This window comes from Rutilus rutilus (genome assembly GCF_951802725.1).
Source record: "Rutilus rutilus genome assembly, chromosome: 14".
NCBI classification, from domain to species: domain Eukaryota; kingdom Metazoa; phylum Chordata; class Actinopteri; order Cypriniformes; family Leuciscidae; genus Rutilus; species Rutilus rutilus.
Genome location: NC_140219.1, coordinates 9,828,334 through 9,841,797, shown reverse-complemented (window position 1 = coordinate 9,841,797; position 13,464 = coordinate 9,828,334). Strand labels below are relative to the sequence as shown.

General features: G+C 36.6%; 1 protein-coding gene across 3 annotated transcripts; it reads right to left on the bottom strand.

Annotated features, from left to right (window-relative positions):
* Positions 1-1,514: 1,514 nt before the first annotated feature.
* cnot6b (CCR4-NOT transcription complex, subunit 6b) lies at positions 1,515-12,837 on the bottom strand. Of its 3 annotated transcripts, none has more exons than XM_084430848.1 (12): positions 12,688-12,837; positions 11,454-11,575; positions 11,135-11,321; positions 9,232-9,317; positions 9,036-9,140; positions 4,596-4,664; positions 4,351-4,508; positions 3,821-3,975; positions 3,549-3,703; positions 2,702-2,935; positions 2,253-2,455; positions 1,515-1,866 (listed from the first exon to the last, which is right to left on the bottom strand). In XM_084430848.1, the coding sequence occupies exons 2-12, from the start codon at positions 11,563-11,565 to the stop codon at positions 1,654-1,656; spliced, it is 1,677 nt and encodes a 558-aa protein (XP_084286974.1). In that variant the 5' UTR covers positions 11,566-11,575; positions 12,688-12,837; the 3' UTR covers positions 1,515-1,653. The 3 variants fall into 3 exon arrangements, with proteins under 3 accessions (XP_084286974.1, XP_084286976.1, XP_084286975.1); XM_084430850.1 differs by having other exon boundaries at positions 2,702-2,932; XM_084430849.1 differs by having other exon boundaries at positions 12,702-12,837.
* Positions 12,838-13,464: the final 627 nt, after the last annotated feature.

The window sequence follows — 13,464 nt, the reverse complement described above, 5'->3', positions numbered from 1 at the left end:
ATAGACAGATGGCATGTTACGGAGCTTCGCGACTCCACTCCCTTTACATATACAGCACCAAGACACACTGAAAAAAATTGTTTGAAATGAATGATTGAATGGACAAGAAAAGCATGTACTCTGTAAGTTACAAAAGAAAATAAAAAAAAAATAAAGTGCAAAATGAGCGATAAGTGCAAAGGCATGGCAGTGAGAACCAGGAACAACCTCTTTGTCTTCTATACAAGCTGGTAAGTTTTTTGATTATTTTTTATAAAAATGTAGCTTACAACACAATCTTATTTTTCTGAATTTGGATCATAATTTATTCTTAGTACAAAAGAACATTTAATAAAATAAAATAAAAAAAATATTCTTGAATGTGGCTCATATACAATCAAGTCAAGCCTAAGTTTTTCTGTTAATATATTCAATTACATTTTGTACAAAGACCTGGGAGAACCCCTCTGATACAATGTAGGGGGTGGTAACGGCTAGGTCGGAACATTACTAGCCTCAAGAACAGTGCTACAGATCTTTCGAAGACGTGTGTAACGAGAGGATAAAAAGGTATGGGAAATCCTTTTCAACCTAATATAGTGACAAATCGCTGGTTAAAAGACTCCCTATATAAAACCTCCATTTCTAATAAAAACCTCCCTTTTATAACCACAGTGATATCAAGCGCAGTTTAAATTATTCACATAGCCTGTCGTACAAAGAGCCTACCCCCATAGAACTGGTTAAAACAATAGTGCGCAAAAAGCAGTGCCGCTGAATCGAGACCTCTAAAATAATTTGGTTTACATATTAAGCTCAAACCATTCCAACTCCCATCTGAGGGAGAGAGAAAGACAAATAAGTGCTTTTTTTTTTTACATAATATAAGCGTGTAAAAACATTCCGTAACAGTGCACTCGCTTAGAACGTATAGAGCGTTCTGAATATTGCACCATTGATGGAAGATTAAAACATCAGGAGATGAAGCACCGATGTAGAGCGAGTTTCAGCACCGCGCAAGTGAAAAAGCTTTTGGGGTTCCATTCTCTTTTCCCGGTTGGGGACAAATTTTACTTACTGAGTTTGGTCTGCACAAAATATTGGTCACTCATCCAAAGGCGAATTATGTAAGTGTGTCTGAAATTAAATACAACTGCTAGCAATGTCTCTGTTCAGTGGAATGTCAACTTTAAAAAAAAAAAGTGTTTAAATTGAGGGTGAATTCATGAAGAAATTGGTTAATGCTTATTTGCAGAAATATAATAACGGCTGGTTATAGTATTAATATCTGACCATAAAAGGAACTAAAACAATCTGCAATCCCTTTGAGTGTGTGACCAAGTCTTAGCCTCATCTTACAGTTGATACATTGCATGCACACAAGCTATGTCCAACAATAAAAAATAAAAAAATGATGATAATATATCAGCTTATGGGAGGGATTGATTCAAAAAAATAAAAAAATATCTATAGCTTAACAAATAGAAAACTTGTTGGACCCTAAAAATGAATAAAGGTACAAGAGAAAAAAATATATATGTGTATATATTATATATATATATATATATACATATATATATATATATAAAGAAACAGCTTCTAGAGGTTTTATCGTTTTCAAAAAACGTATAAGAGTTGGGACTCTGCAGCGCCACAAGTGCCCGGGAGGGCTCACTACCTGTGTCCAGGTAAGTGGATCCCATTAAGAGGGGGAGGATAAGGCAGGACCAACTCCAGTTGTGCAAACAGGGAGAAGTGATCTGAGGGGATGTGAGGGTGTGGGCAACCACTGATATTGTTATCCAAGAGCCAGTTTGTGTCCAAAGGCCCGAGGACACCCAGCAAGCTCAGTTGTGGCCTGGAGTAGAAGATGTAGTCAATGACACCCTAAATTGGGTTTAAAAAAAAGGGAGTTGTGAGCACACACAGTTGAAGCACACAACAAGAGCTGTTTTCATTCTTTCTGCTGTTCATCTGTTATGTTACTGCACATGGCAGAGCAAGAAATGGCACGACATGACACTGCGTGCATGTCAAGTTAACAAAATGAAACGCTATAGTCAATATCAATACATCCATCCCTGTTTAGAGAGTGAGATTTTGGACCTAGAGTTTCAGATACAGAAATGGGTGCTAATGACACAGTTTAAAAAGACAAAGTTGTATCAATACATCATTTTATAGTAAATTTCATCTTGGTATTGATACTTTTGACATAACTAGTTGTAAACTCTGACTTTGGCAGGTCACTTTAATTAGCTCACTGTACTTACCTTGAAGTCAAAAGTGTAATTGGTGTAAGGCATGAGCCCATTCTCATAGGCACTCTTCAACTTGAAACCATGCGTGATCCTTTCGCTAGATGTGCTGATCTTGCCGTTGCAGTTGAAGTTGGTCAGACTGTCGCTGTAGCGCAGTTCCTTGAAGTCTTTGTGTGTGCAGTCCACCCCACCTGTGCTCAGGTACTCCACAACACCTACAATCAGAACCGAAACTCATTAAACATGTCTACAGATGTAACTATTAAACAGATGGTGTAAGGACAACATGAAATCAATCTATTTACTTTGTCATTGGTCTTATTTTGTAGTATACTTTTTTTTATAGCATTTGTACATAACTTTGTCAAACTCACATCAGTCAATCATTTATTATAGGATTCAAAAACACACTTTTAACAACACAAATGAGAAAATGAGACTGTGGCTTTAAGAAGGCTTACCCGAGTCAGGAAGTGAGTTGAGGTCAGCACACAGCACTAAAGGGATGGTGTTGGTTTCTCCAGACACAGAGGAGAGCTTCAGACTGCGGGAGGCCTTGTCTATGATATTCTTCACCTCTGACAGGAACATCATGGTCTGCACCAGCTTCACGTCAGAGTATTCTGGGTCCCAGTGCATGTGAGCATTAGCCACTAGTAGGAGCTGTTTCTCCATAGCATGGATAGACTTACCTGCTGTAGGAAGGGGGGAAAAAGGCTGTTTGTGAAATGTGGAAATAGGACATTATATTTTGCATAAAGAAATTAACATTGCATTATTTTGTATTGTAGAATTATATTTGAATTATATATATATACACATTTGTGATAAGCAAGCACCTTTTATGCTCACCAAGGCTGCATTTATCAACAACAACAAAAAAAACAGTAAGAACAGTAATATTGTGAAATATTACAATTTAAGATTTAAAAAAATATAATAATAATAATAATAATAATAATAATAATAATAAATGAAATAGAAAAGTTATGTAATTTTATCCTACAGTGGCCAAGCTGAATTTTCAGTCTTCAGTGACACATGATTTGAAACATTTAGAAACCATTATTATCAATGTTGAAAACATTTTTGGAAAGCGGATTCTTTGATGAAAAAAGTTCAGGAACAGCATTTATTTAAAAAACATTTTTTTGGTAACAATGTAAAAATCTTTAATGTCACTTTTAATCAACTCATTATTTTAAAGTCATTATTTTTTTTTTATGTGTGAAAGAGGCTGCTCAATTGTCATAAATAGTCTCAATGGGGGGGGGGGGAATGAGGGGGGGTTATCATGCAGATACTCACATGGCACCTCTATTAACTCATTCTTTAGCTCCAGCAATGCGGCCACCCCAATGTTGTCCTTGGTCATGACCCGATTCAGCATAGCCTCCGAGCCCTCTGAATTGGCCATAGCCAGCTGGTTAAACTCTACTGTGTGTTTCTGCACCATGCTGAACCTAAAAGCAAAAAACTTAAAGCTGGTTCCATGTTTTCATTCAAAACAACACTGAAACAAATCTGTCAGACAGAGTCTTGCACCACACTTCTCAACACTTGAGTGTTACTTTACTCACTTTTCAGTCTTGTAGAATATTGCACACCCATCTACATGTTTCCTGTCCGATTCAGACATGGTTCTGGCCCGGGATTTTGGGCTGAAGAATCCATCATATCCCTGTTTACTCAGCTCCACAAGGAAGTAGTTATAATACTGTTCCGTCTCCACTTCCTGTGCATGAAACAGCAGACTAAGTGATTCTGACAAACAGTGCTGTCGGGGTAAACCCATTGACTATTCAGAGCTACCTGTTGTGCATCACTGAGCTAAAAAAGAAAAAGTGACCTTTAAAGAAACAAAACACAGGGAGAACACTTCATCTATTAGGACAGGCATTCTCAAATACACCAGAAGGTTATCAGTGGATTATTATGTGAAGCAAATGAAAGTATTGAAAAAAATTACAGTTAAGATACATTTTAAATACGGCATTTTTGTCTGTTCTGAGACATTGCTGTAATTTACTGCACATTGTGCTCTAAAACTAAAAAGCAACCACAAGTTACGTAATTTGAGTACCCCTGGGCTTGCATAAGTTCTTTATACCTGTAAACTGATAATATCTGCATTGCAGCTGAGGATCTCCTGCATAATGGACTTTTTCCTGTAGCTCCAATTAAGGGCCCAGGACGGGCAGTAGCCATAAAGCTGGCGTGTGGCGTACTTATCACACAGCACGTTGTAGCACATTACAGTTAACAGGGCTGGTAAAGCAAAGAGGAGAGCAAAATATCAGGCAAAGTGTCCTCAGGTTTCGAATTATGTTTCTACGGTTTTCAAGAAACATCTACCTGTTGGTCTCGTCCTTTCAGGCTCCTGCAGCACAATCCAGGATCTGGATGGAGGTTGCTCTGTTGGGACTGTGAAGGCAAATTATATGCATTTAAGGACAATAATTTGAATTTAATCTGCAAAGGTAAAAAAAATGTTTTAAAAATTTAAAAAAAAAAGCTGTGCAATTCTATATAAATGTTTTTTGATTTTTCAGTTGAATCACAATTTAGAAATCAATTGACCTTTCGCCGAGCCCCGCCCCCCTTAGTTACTGTTGCTACGTCCGACAAACAAATGGTCAAACACGACCAGCGCGACAGATTGCCATGACGGGAAGAGGTATACCCGTGCGTGTCAGTGACCATTTTTGGAGCAATACCTCCGCGATATCCTCCAGATCGAGGCAAAAGGGGTTACAGTATGCAGTGGAGGGATATATTCAAAATATAAAAATAGTACGCAATGAAGGAGACACGACTATCTACGTCTCTATCGAGGCTAATGCTTACCGGTGTTCATACACATAATTTGTGATATGACAAAGAACAAGAAAACAAGTGTTTAAAAGCATTGAAAGACACTCACTGTTGTGTTTTTGTGTGAAAGAAAAAACTCTCTGAAAATAAAAGTGCTGTCAGCAATAATTTCTTATGTGTGTTTTTTCGCATAACACACTATGACTAAAATTTTAAATGCTGCAAAACACATGGGAGTTATATTCTCGATGCTGTAGTTTATCTGATCAGTCACAGTATATCATTAATCAAGCTTAATTTGACTTTTCAACTACAATTAGGCAGGGTGAACTGAAAGCTTTTACAATCTTTTAGCTATAACTTATATCATTGACAAAAGTACGTGGTGCATTTTCTTCCAAAAATGATTTTCTTTCTCAAATTCATGCTTCAAGTTGACAACACACAATAAATGAAATCACACAATAACTGTTTAACCAGACATAGCCTTAATTTGCATCTAAATAACTTTCATTGCTTGTCTTTCATAATGCACTTACCATAATATTTATTAGGGGGACAACAGATCACAAAACTCGCGGTTGAGACCATAATATTTATTAGTGGGGCAACGAATCATAAAACTCGCGGTTCAGACAATATTATGTTTTTTGAGTAACAGATAGGATAGTTTTTCAGATCAGAAAAACAAAACAAAAAAAACTTTAAGTAGCCATCGACACCACAGCCAGCAGACGTATTTATGCTTCGTAATGTTCGACACATTTAACTGGGAGTGGGGCCGTCCACACTGTTTTATCCATTGTAGGCATCGCTCACGTTGTGTTTTCGGCTTTGGGAATGGAAAGAACACAACTCCTCCAGACAATCTCTCGGGGTATCTAGTGTCCGATTTACAAACGCCGTGGGCGCACGCTTCACCATCTTGCTAATGTTTGTCGGACCTGCTCACATAGTAACGGTTGCTATGATGTGTGATTGGACAATGGCCGTTTTGGGGGAGGGGCCGGCGAAAGGTCAATTGTATCAGCATTTAAACGGGCTTAAAACAAAAGAACTGCTGTGCAAATTTTTTTTTTTTAAATAACAGAAGCTGAATCAGAATTTGAAATTGAATCAGAACAGAAATTGAAATTACTTGAGTTTTTAAAACACCAGCCTAAATGCTCTCATACTGATAGATACACTAGTTTATATGTTTGAAGGAAGTAGAATAAAATAAAATAAAAGTAAGGATGCATTAAAGCGATCAAGTGTGACATTAAAGACTTTTACATAGTTACAAAACAATTCAATAATAAATGCTGCTATTTTGTACTTCCTATTAATCAAAGAATCCTGTTATCAACATTGGTAAGAGGAAATTATTCTTGAGCACCAAATCAGCATATTAAAATGATTTCTGAAGGATCATGTGACACTGGAGAAATGATGCTGAAAATTCAGCTTTGCCATTACAGGAATAAATTAAAATTAAAAATATATTAAAGTTGAAATCAGTTATTTTACATTGTAATAGTATTTTTATATTTAGACTTTTTGATTGTGCATTAAATCATCAACAAGAGCTTCATGAAGATATTTGATATAATCGCCCAGCACTAACAGTGAATACTGTGAAACATGGACAACTGTCCATGATACTACAGTAATTTTAGAGAGGAAATGTAGAGGGAAAAAAACAGACATGGACAGATCTTTAGGGCTGGACCCGAATATTTGTTCAGTGGGTTGGTATTCGATTCTAAATTTTGGGATTCAAATATTCTTTTTTCCCCCCGCACACCTGGCATCCCTCTCGAAACGGTTCTCATTCGCGCTTCAATATGTTTACACTATAAAATCTTTATCCGTTTTTATTAGGATGGACAGTTGAAGGAGCCCAACCTCGTTATACTCTATCTAGTATTCTCTATCTAGAGCGCACAACTGCATGAGCTTGTATTTTGGATTAAGCTGCGTTGCTTTGACATTGTGGAAAATAGAATAATAGAAAAAAATAAGAAAAGAAAAAATGTATTAGCCTTTTTACCTGTTATTTAGGGCTGTGCCGGTAAACTTGACAACCGCACCACCGGCGGTGGTCCGCCAAAACACATTTTTTGAATGCTGTCTAACTGATTTACATGAATATTATGACACGAGTGAAGCAAAGCTTTGTTTACAAAAATAGGTTAGCAAATAAATGTTACATCGCAGCCATGCAAACATTTTGATTCATGATGAATGAGAGCTGCGTGTGAGCCCATAAAATTAAGCTTTGTATTTTGCGATCTGGGGCCGTATTCACAAAGAATTTTAAGGCTAAAAGTAGCTCCTAACTGGCGAATTTAGGAGCAACTCCTAAAAATAATGGGCGTGTCACTCGTAACTTTTTTGACTAAGAGTAATTCACAAAGCATTTTAGCCCTAAAAGTAGCACCTAAGCCTGGGACAGCTTAAAAGAAGTCGAGAGGACTCCTAACTCACTAAGACCTATTCACAAACCGCTTTTTGTGGCATTTCACGTTGCGATGTTTTTAAATGCGTATACGGCGGCTACAGGAGCTTCCAATCGCGAGGGAACAATTTTGCATTGTAGGCATAACTAGGGATGCAATAACGCCACCAACAACAACCAAAACTAGGCTACTCATTCATTGCATGTAAACTAATTGTAACGTTTGATTGTGAATCAAATTAAAATGTTCTTCTCTTTGCAAACGTAGGCAGAGGCATATAGTGACAGATTAATTCAATAATGTTGCAAAGATATTGCATCAATCCATATGTTTCATTAGGCTACTAGGCTATTTGTTTTTCCTTACTTTTTATTCATTTAGGCTATTTATTCAGTTATTCATCATCTTCCGTCCTTCGCACTACTTGTGTAGCGCACGCATTCTCAGACCTGTCACCTGTCAATCATCATCGTAGGGGAGGTGTTTGGAATCATTCCCGCGTTACAATAATCAGCCAATCAAGGTGGTCACTTCAGTCAAGCTCGTGCATGAGTAATGACGTCATCCATAGCAACAAAGACTCACTCTTAGTTTAGGAGATGTCATTTTTCTTTACTAAGAGTAGGTCTGAAAGGCGTTGTGAATAACTTTTAAGAGAAAACTCCTAGCTAAAATCTTTTAGTGTGATTTAGGAGTACTCCTAGTGGTAAGATAAAATGCTTTGTGAATACGGCCCCTGGTCTCCCGATTATCAGCGAATTTAACAATATTCCATTAGTTATTCCACTGGACATGGAATCTTTTATTTATTTTCCCAAATCTTCACTCACCATTCATTTTATAAACGTTTCTTCCTGTGGTTCGCGTTTAATTAGGCCTATTATATTCGTATTCTTTACTGTGGTAAAGTAGAAAAACTGCTGTAGGACAGATAGTCTAACTTTTCACTTGCACGTAAAAAAAAATTTAACACAGTTTTTGCTTGTTATTAGACTTGGTAAGGCGCGTCAAGATTATTTGTTAAGTGCATTTCACACACGCGGGTGATTTGAGTTTCGCTTTCTCTGGCAGCACAAAATCAAACAGCCTAAATGTCTTGCCCTTGTGGAAGATAAAATTTGCTCTTCAGACATTTTACAACAAGTTGAAAACGAAGATATTAGAAAAGAGATGGTCTCTTTCTTGCTCGTGTCCCACATCCCTCTCAAAGCACAGAGCGGTAGGCTTAGGCTATAGCACGCATCTTTGTGTGGAAATATAAAACGAATATTTTTTTAATATTTAACTTTATTATATTATTTAATATGTTACCTTTATTTACTGATATTTATTTTTAATGCTTTAGTGTGTTGTTTCATTGACGGAAGTGCTCAAATAAACACACATGTCTGTTACGAAATGGATGTTTGAGCCTTGTTTATTTTTTATATTTCTCTCCGAAATGTATTTATTTATTACTACCGAAGCTTCGAAGCTCAAAAAAAAAAAATTCGGACCAGCCCTACAGATCTTAAACAGTTAATTTGTCCGAGACACCTACTGCGCTTAATAGCACCGGCTAGATTGTCCAAAAGGTAATTCAGCAGTCGCCGGGTGCCATCTGGCTCCTGGTAGAGGCTCATAATCTCTTGAGTGAGTGGATTGCCTGCAGAGACACAAACAAACAGTCAGTAGGAAACCTTCACTACAAAGTGATGATCTCAAGATGTTGCAATCCCCAGAACAATGACACTCACCTTTCAACCCCAGTGTTTGTAACTGAAACAGTTTCCCCAATTCAAAAGGCAGAACCCGCAACTGGTTGTTATTTAAAAGCAGTTCCCTGTGGAAAACCGAAAAAGAATGTTAACGACCAATAAACTAATCAGCTGTGCGCTCAATGCTAGATTAAAAACACAATAACAATAAAAACTTCTGAATAAAACCTATTGACCAATCTATTACCATGATTTTCATGTCATGTCAAACAATTATTAAAAAAAAATGTAATCATTGATAACACTTTACAATAAGGTCAAATGTTTTAACATTAATGAAACAACTAACATTGGAAAATAAATAAATAAATAAATATTATATATTTATATATATATTAGGGCTGTCCCCGACTATGGATTTTCATAGTCGAATCAGAATCGTCATGTCTTGCCTATAGTCGACTAATAGTCGAATCATGTGTATGGGGGCGGGGCTTTAACGTTTCAAAGCCGCGATGTACAGAAAATCACACAAAGATATAGAAGAAAATGTATAAAAACATTTTGGATCAATAAAACTAAGAAATAACATAACTCCAGAAAGGCCACACTGCAGACAGGATTTGCATTTCACATGCAAATCAAATTAAATCTGCTAAATTACCTGTGCGAGCAGGCCAGCCTACAGCACAACATCGATGCACCGAAAAAATAAACAATTAATTTACTCAAAATAAATTAGAACAGAATAGGCCTATACCTTTCTAATAAATAAAAAATACAAAACGAAATAAATCAGAATCAAGTCACAAGATGAGGAGCAAATGTGTGCAAAATGCCTAAAGTGCAGGGGAACATATATTCAAAACACAAGCCACAAATAGTTAGATTAGATAACCCTGACAGATTAATAAATAAAATAAAAATAAAGAAATTATTAAAATAACGATAGTAGCCAGAATTTTCAACTTTGTCTTTTTAACTGCAGAAACAACAATAAATGCTAAACTGGAGGCAGTCTTTTTTGCTAAAAATGGTCACAGCATCCAAAAATCAAATTAGAACCGGCTGAAAAGTTTTGAAATCACTTGTACCCTACCTGATCGAGAGAACAAATCCAGTCTTTCACTCTGTCTGTGTCCGTTGGAGTCTTTTCAAATTGTGCACGCGGATAAAATACATTCTAACGTGAAACCCAGTCTATGCGTGAAACGTGTTAACGTTGGTCGGCAGAAGTGCGATCATGGTTTTCCTGATGCTAAATCCAGCCTTGGAGAATATCCTTTCTGATGGTGTACATCCACACTTTAGATTTTCTTATCCCAGACATACATTGTTAAAGATTTAAATCCTTGCCGCCAAGACGCTCCTCTGTCGGTCACGGATCGAAAGTGAAACTTAAATCTGTCACGGGGTGTTTGGATTTATTCACGCACGTTAAAAAATATTTATTAAAAGCTTCTTTCTTTGCACATTTTTATATACAGCATTATCATAATAGGCTGAATATTAACGTATTGACATAAAAGCTAGTTCTATGTGAAATTGAGCGCCCTCATGTAGCCAAAGGGGCATGATCCTCGTTTCATAACACCTCTGCAAAGATTCGACCATGAGATCGGTAGTCGAATCAGGCTCCTCCTATCGAAGCATCGAATCTTCGACTATTCGGGGTCACCCCTAATATATATATATTTTTTTTTTATAACTGATACTCAAATTCACTATTGACATTTATAACCTCGAGATTAGACCTGGAAATCACAATTTAAACTTTCCTGGCATTCCCATGACTGTGGAAACCGTGTTAGGAGTGATCTAGTTTCATCAAGTGCGGTCATAAGAGCGTTTTTCCTTTTTTTCCCTCTGTATTGCAAACACATTAAATGGAACTTAATGATCCATGGAGAGAATAACACAGCTTTTGCTCCAAGTAGTTCACCTGAGAGACACCATGTTGCCAAGCTCTGCTGGCAGGCTCCTGATTTTATTGGACGACAGGTCCAAGAACACAAGGTTGTGCAGCTTGGCAATTTCAGGTGGGACGCGTGACAGGGAGTTGTCACCGAGGTGCAAAGCAGTGAGGTGTGTGAGTGACCAAAGGCCCGAGCTGAGACTCCGAACATTACCTGAGACAGAAACAGACATAAATATTAATAAAAAGATCTCGCTTTAATTGGGTTCACTTCCATTGTAGAAGTGATCTGAAGTTAGTTAATCTAAATAGATTTCAATCAGAGGATTTAATTCAAGACACATACCAGTTATTTCAAGGCCATCCCAAATGGATTTTTTCCCACTGTTTGCCTCCTCACTGGACATTATAGTGTACATCCGCCTGGCATCAAGCGGGTCATATTTCTCCTTGGGCATCCCTAGAGCACTGTGTGGGACAAATACATATACAGATTTATATAACAAGAAAAAATATGCCATCTTAAAGCCTGTTATTTATTTATATATTTATTTATATACATACATACACACACACACACACACACATATATATATATATATATATATATATATATACACACACACACACACACACACACAACTCGTCTGTAAATATAGTTAGACTTTAAAGGATATATAAAATAAGATTAGCCTAGATAACGAGTCACGACTTAGATTCAATAATTCAGATAAGACCAAACATTTTGCTTGTCTCAAAACTTTACGAGCTGCCGATCTAGGCTATACTGCATCATATGACAGCAGCACCAAGAAATTCGACAACTCAAAAGGTTAAGCACAGTCCTTTGTTTTCCACAAATTTTCGTCTTAACTTTGTTTAGGTAATAATTAAAAAGTAGCCTAATAAATAAACAGGCAGCTAAATGACATCGCTAACTATCAAAACAAACGCAACTTGTGAATAACTATCTTAGCTCCTTACAAGAACAAAACACACCTGTTACACACGCTACAACACTAATTAGAATAGCAACATGTCTAATAATATTTAATCGTCATAATTAGACAATTTCGTGCATGTCCAAGAAGACCAAAGGAAGACATGCCACAAAGAACGCAAGCTAACAAACAGCTACGTTAAGTTAGCTCGATGCTATGTTAATGCCCCAATTAAACTCATCAATATTTTAAAACGCAGCCTTCACAGAGTGACATAACATGAAACATCATGTTAATCACACACGTTTAAAATAATAAGCACCCAATGCCTCTGTTTAAAAACAAACATTTTACCACAGCTAACCTGGTTTGCTATCAACATTAGCCACAGGCTACTTAAGGTTCAACACTCTAAAAGATATATATTTCTCTAACATGTGTTAAATAAACTGATATTTGGGAAATACTGTGCACATTTTTTTTTTTACAATAATTACACTTGAATCAAATTATATTCTCTTTAAATGAACAAAGAGTAGCTAACTAGTGTCACGTTAGCTATAACGTTAGCTAACTTGGAAACAAGCCCAAACCGGAAATCGGAACAGCAAATCTTTGCAAATTGTCTTTCAGAATTACCTCCAATAGCATACCAACTCCTAAAGTCAGTTGTTTGTCTCGCTGAGGCTTTAATTCATTCGTTCGTGTCGGCTGTGCAGATACGGGAAGCAGCGCAGCATCATGGCGGAGGATTTTGTACAGCTGTTGTGCTAACTTACTCTCCAAAACAAGGGTCCATGTGCCCATATCATGCTGTTCATGTCTCAAGTCTCAACCCATAATAAGCTGCCTCCCTAGAACGCACCTGTGGTGCTCAAACATCCTGTCTAGGATGCAGCTCAATAGCATTTGAGACAGTCATTCTACCATTTCATTTGTAATAATGTCGTTTAGTGTTTTGGAAACATGTTTTAAAATCAAACTGAACTTAACATGAAAAAACCTTTCCCATTTTATAAAACATTTTCATGAAGAAGATCATTTATTGATGCGGGAAATTACTGTGACGCAGCTTTGAGCAATTATTTTGACATTAAAAGAATAATTCACAAAATGATTTACTTACTGTTAACACGAGAGAGAATACATGATGATCTGGGTAGCCAGAATTTGGGAAAACTATTCCTTTTCGCACACAAAACCATATAAAGTTGTTATTATTTTATGTCTGCTATTGAAAAGTATATTATAATAATAATGTATTATATTATTTCTCTTGTTTGGTATGTGTAGTGAAACAAATTGTATTAAAGTAAATGTATTTAAAAAAAAAAGAAGCAAAGTTATTATAAAGGTTTAATTAAATTGTCAACAGAATGCTTAGAATCTTTTGAAACATGACCTTATATACCCCGA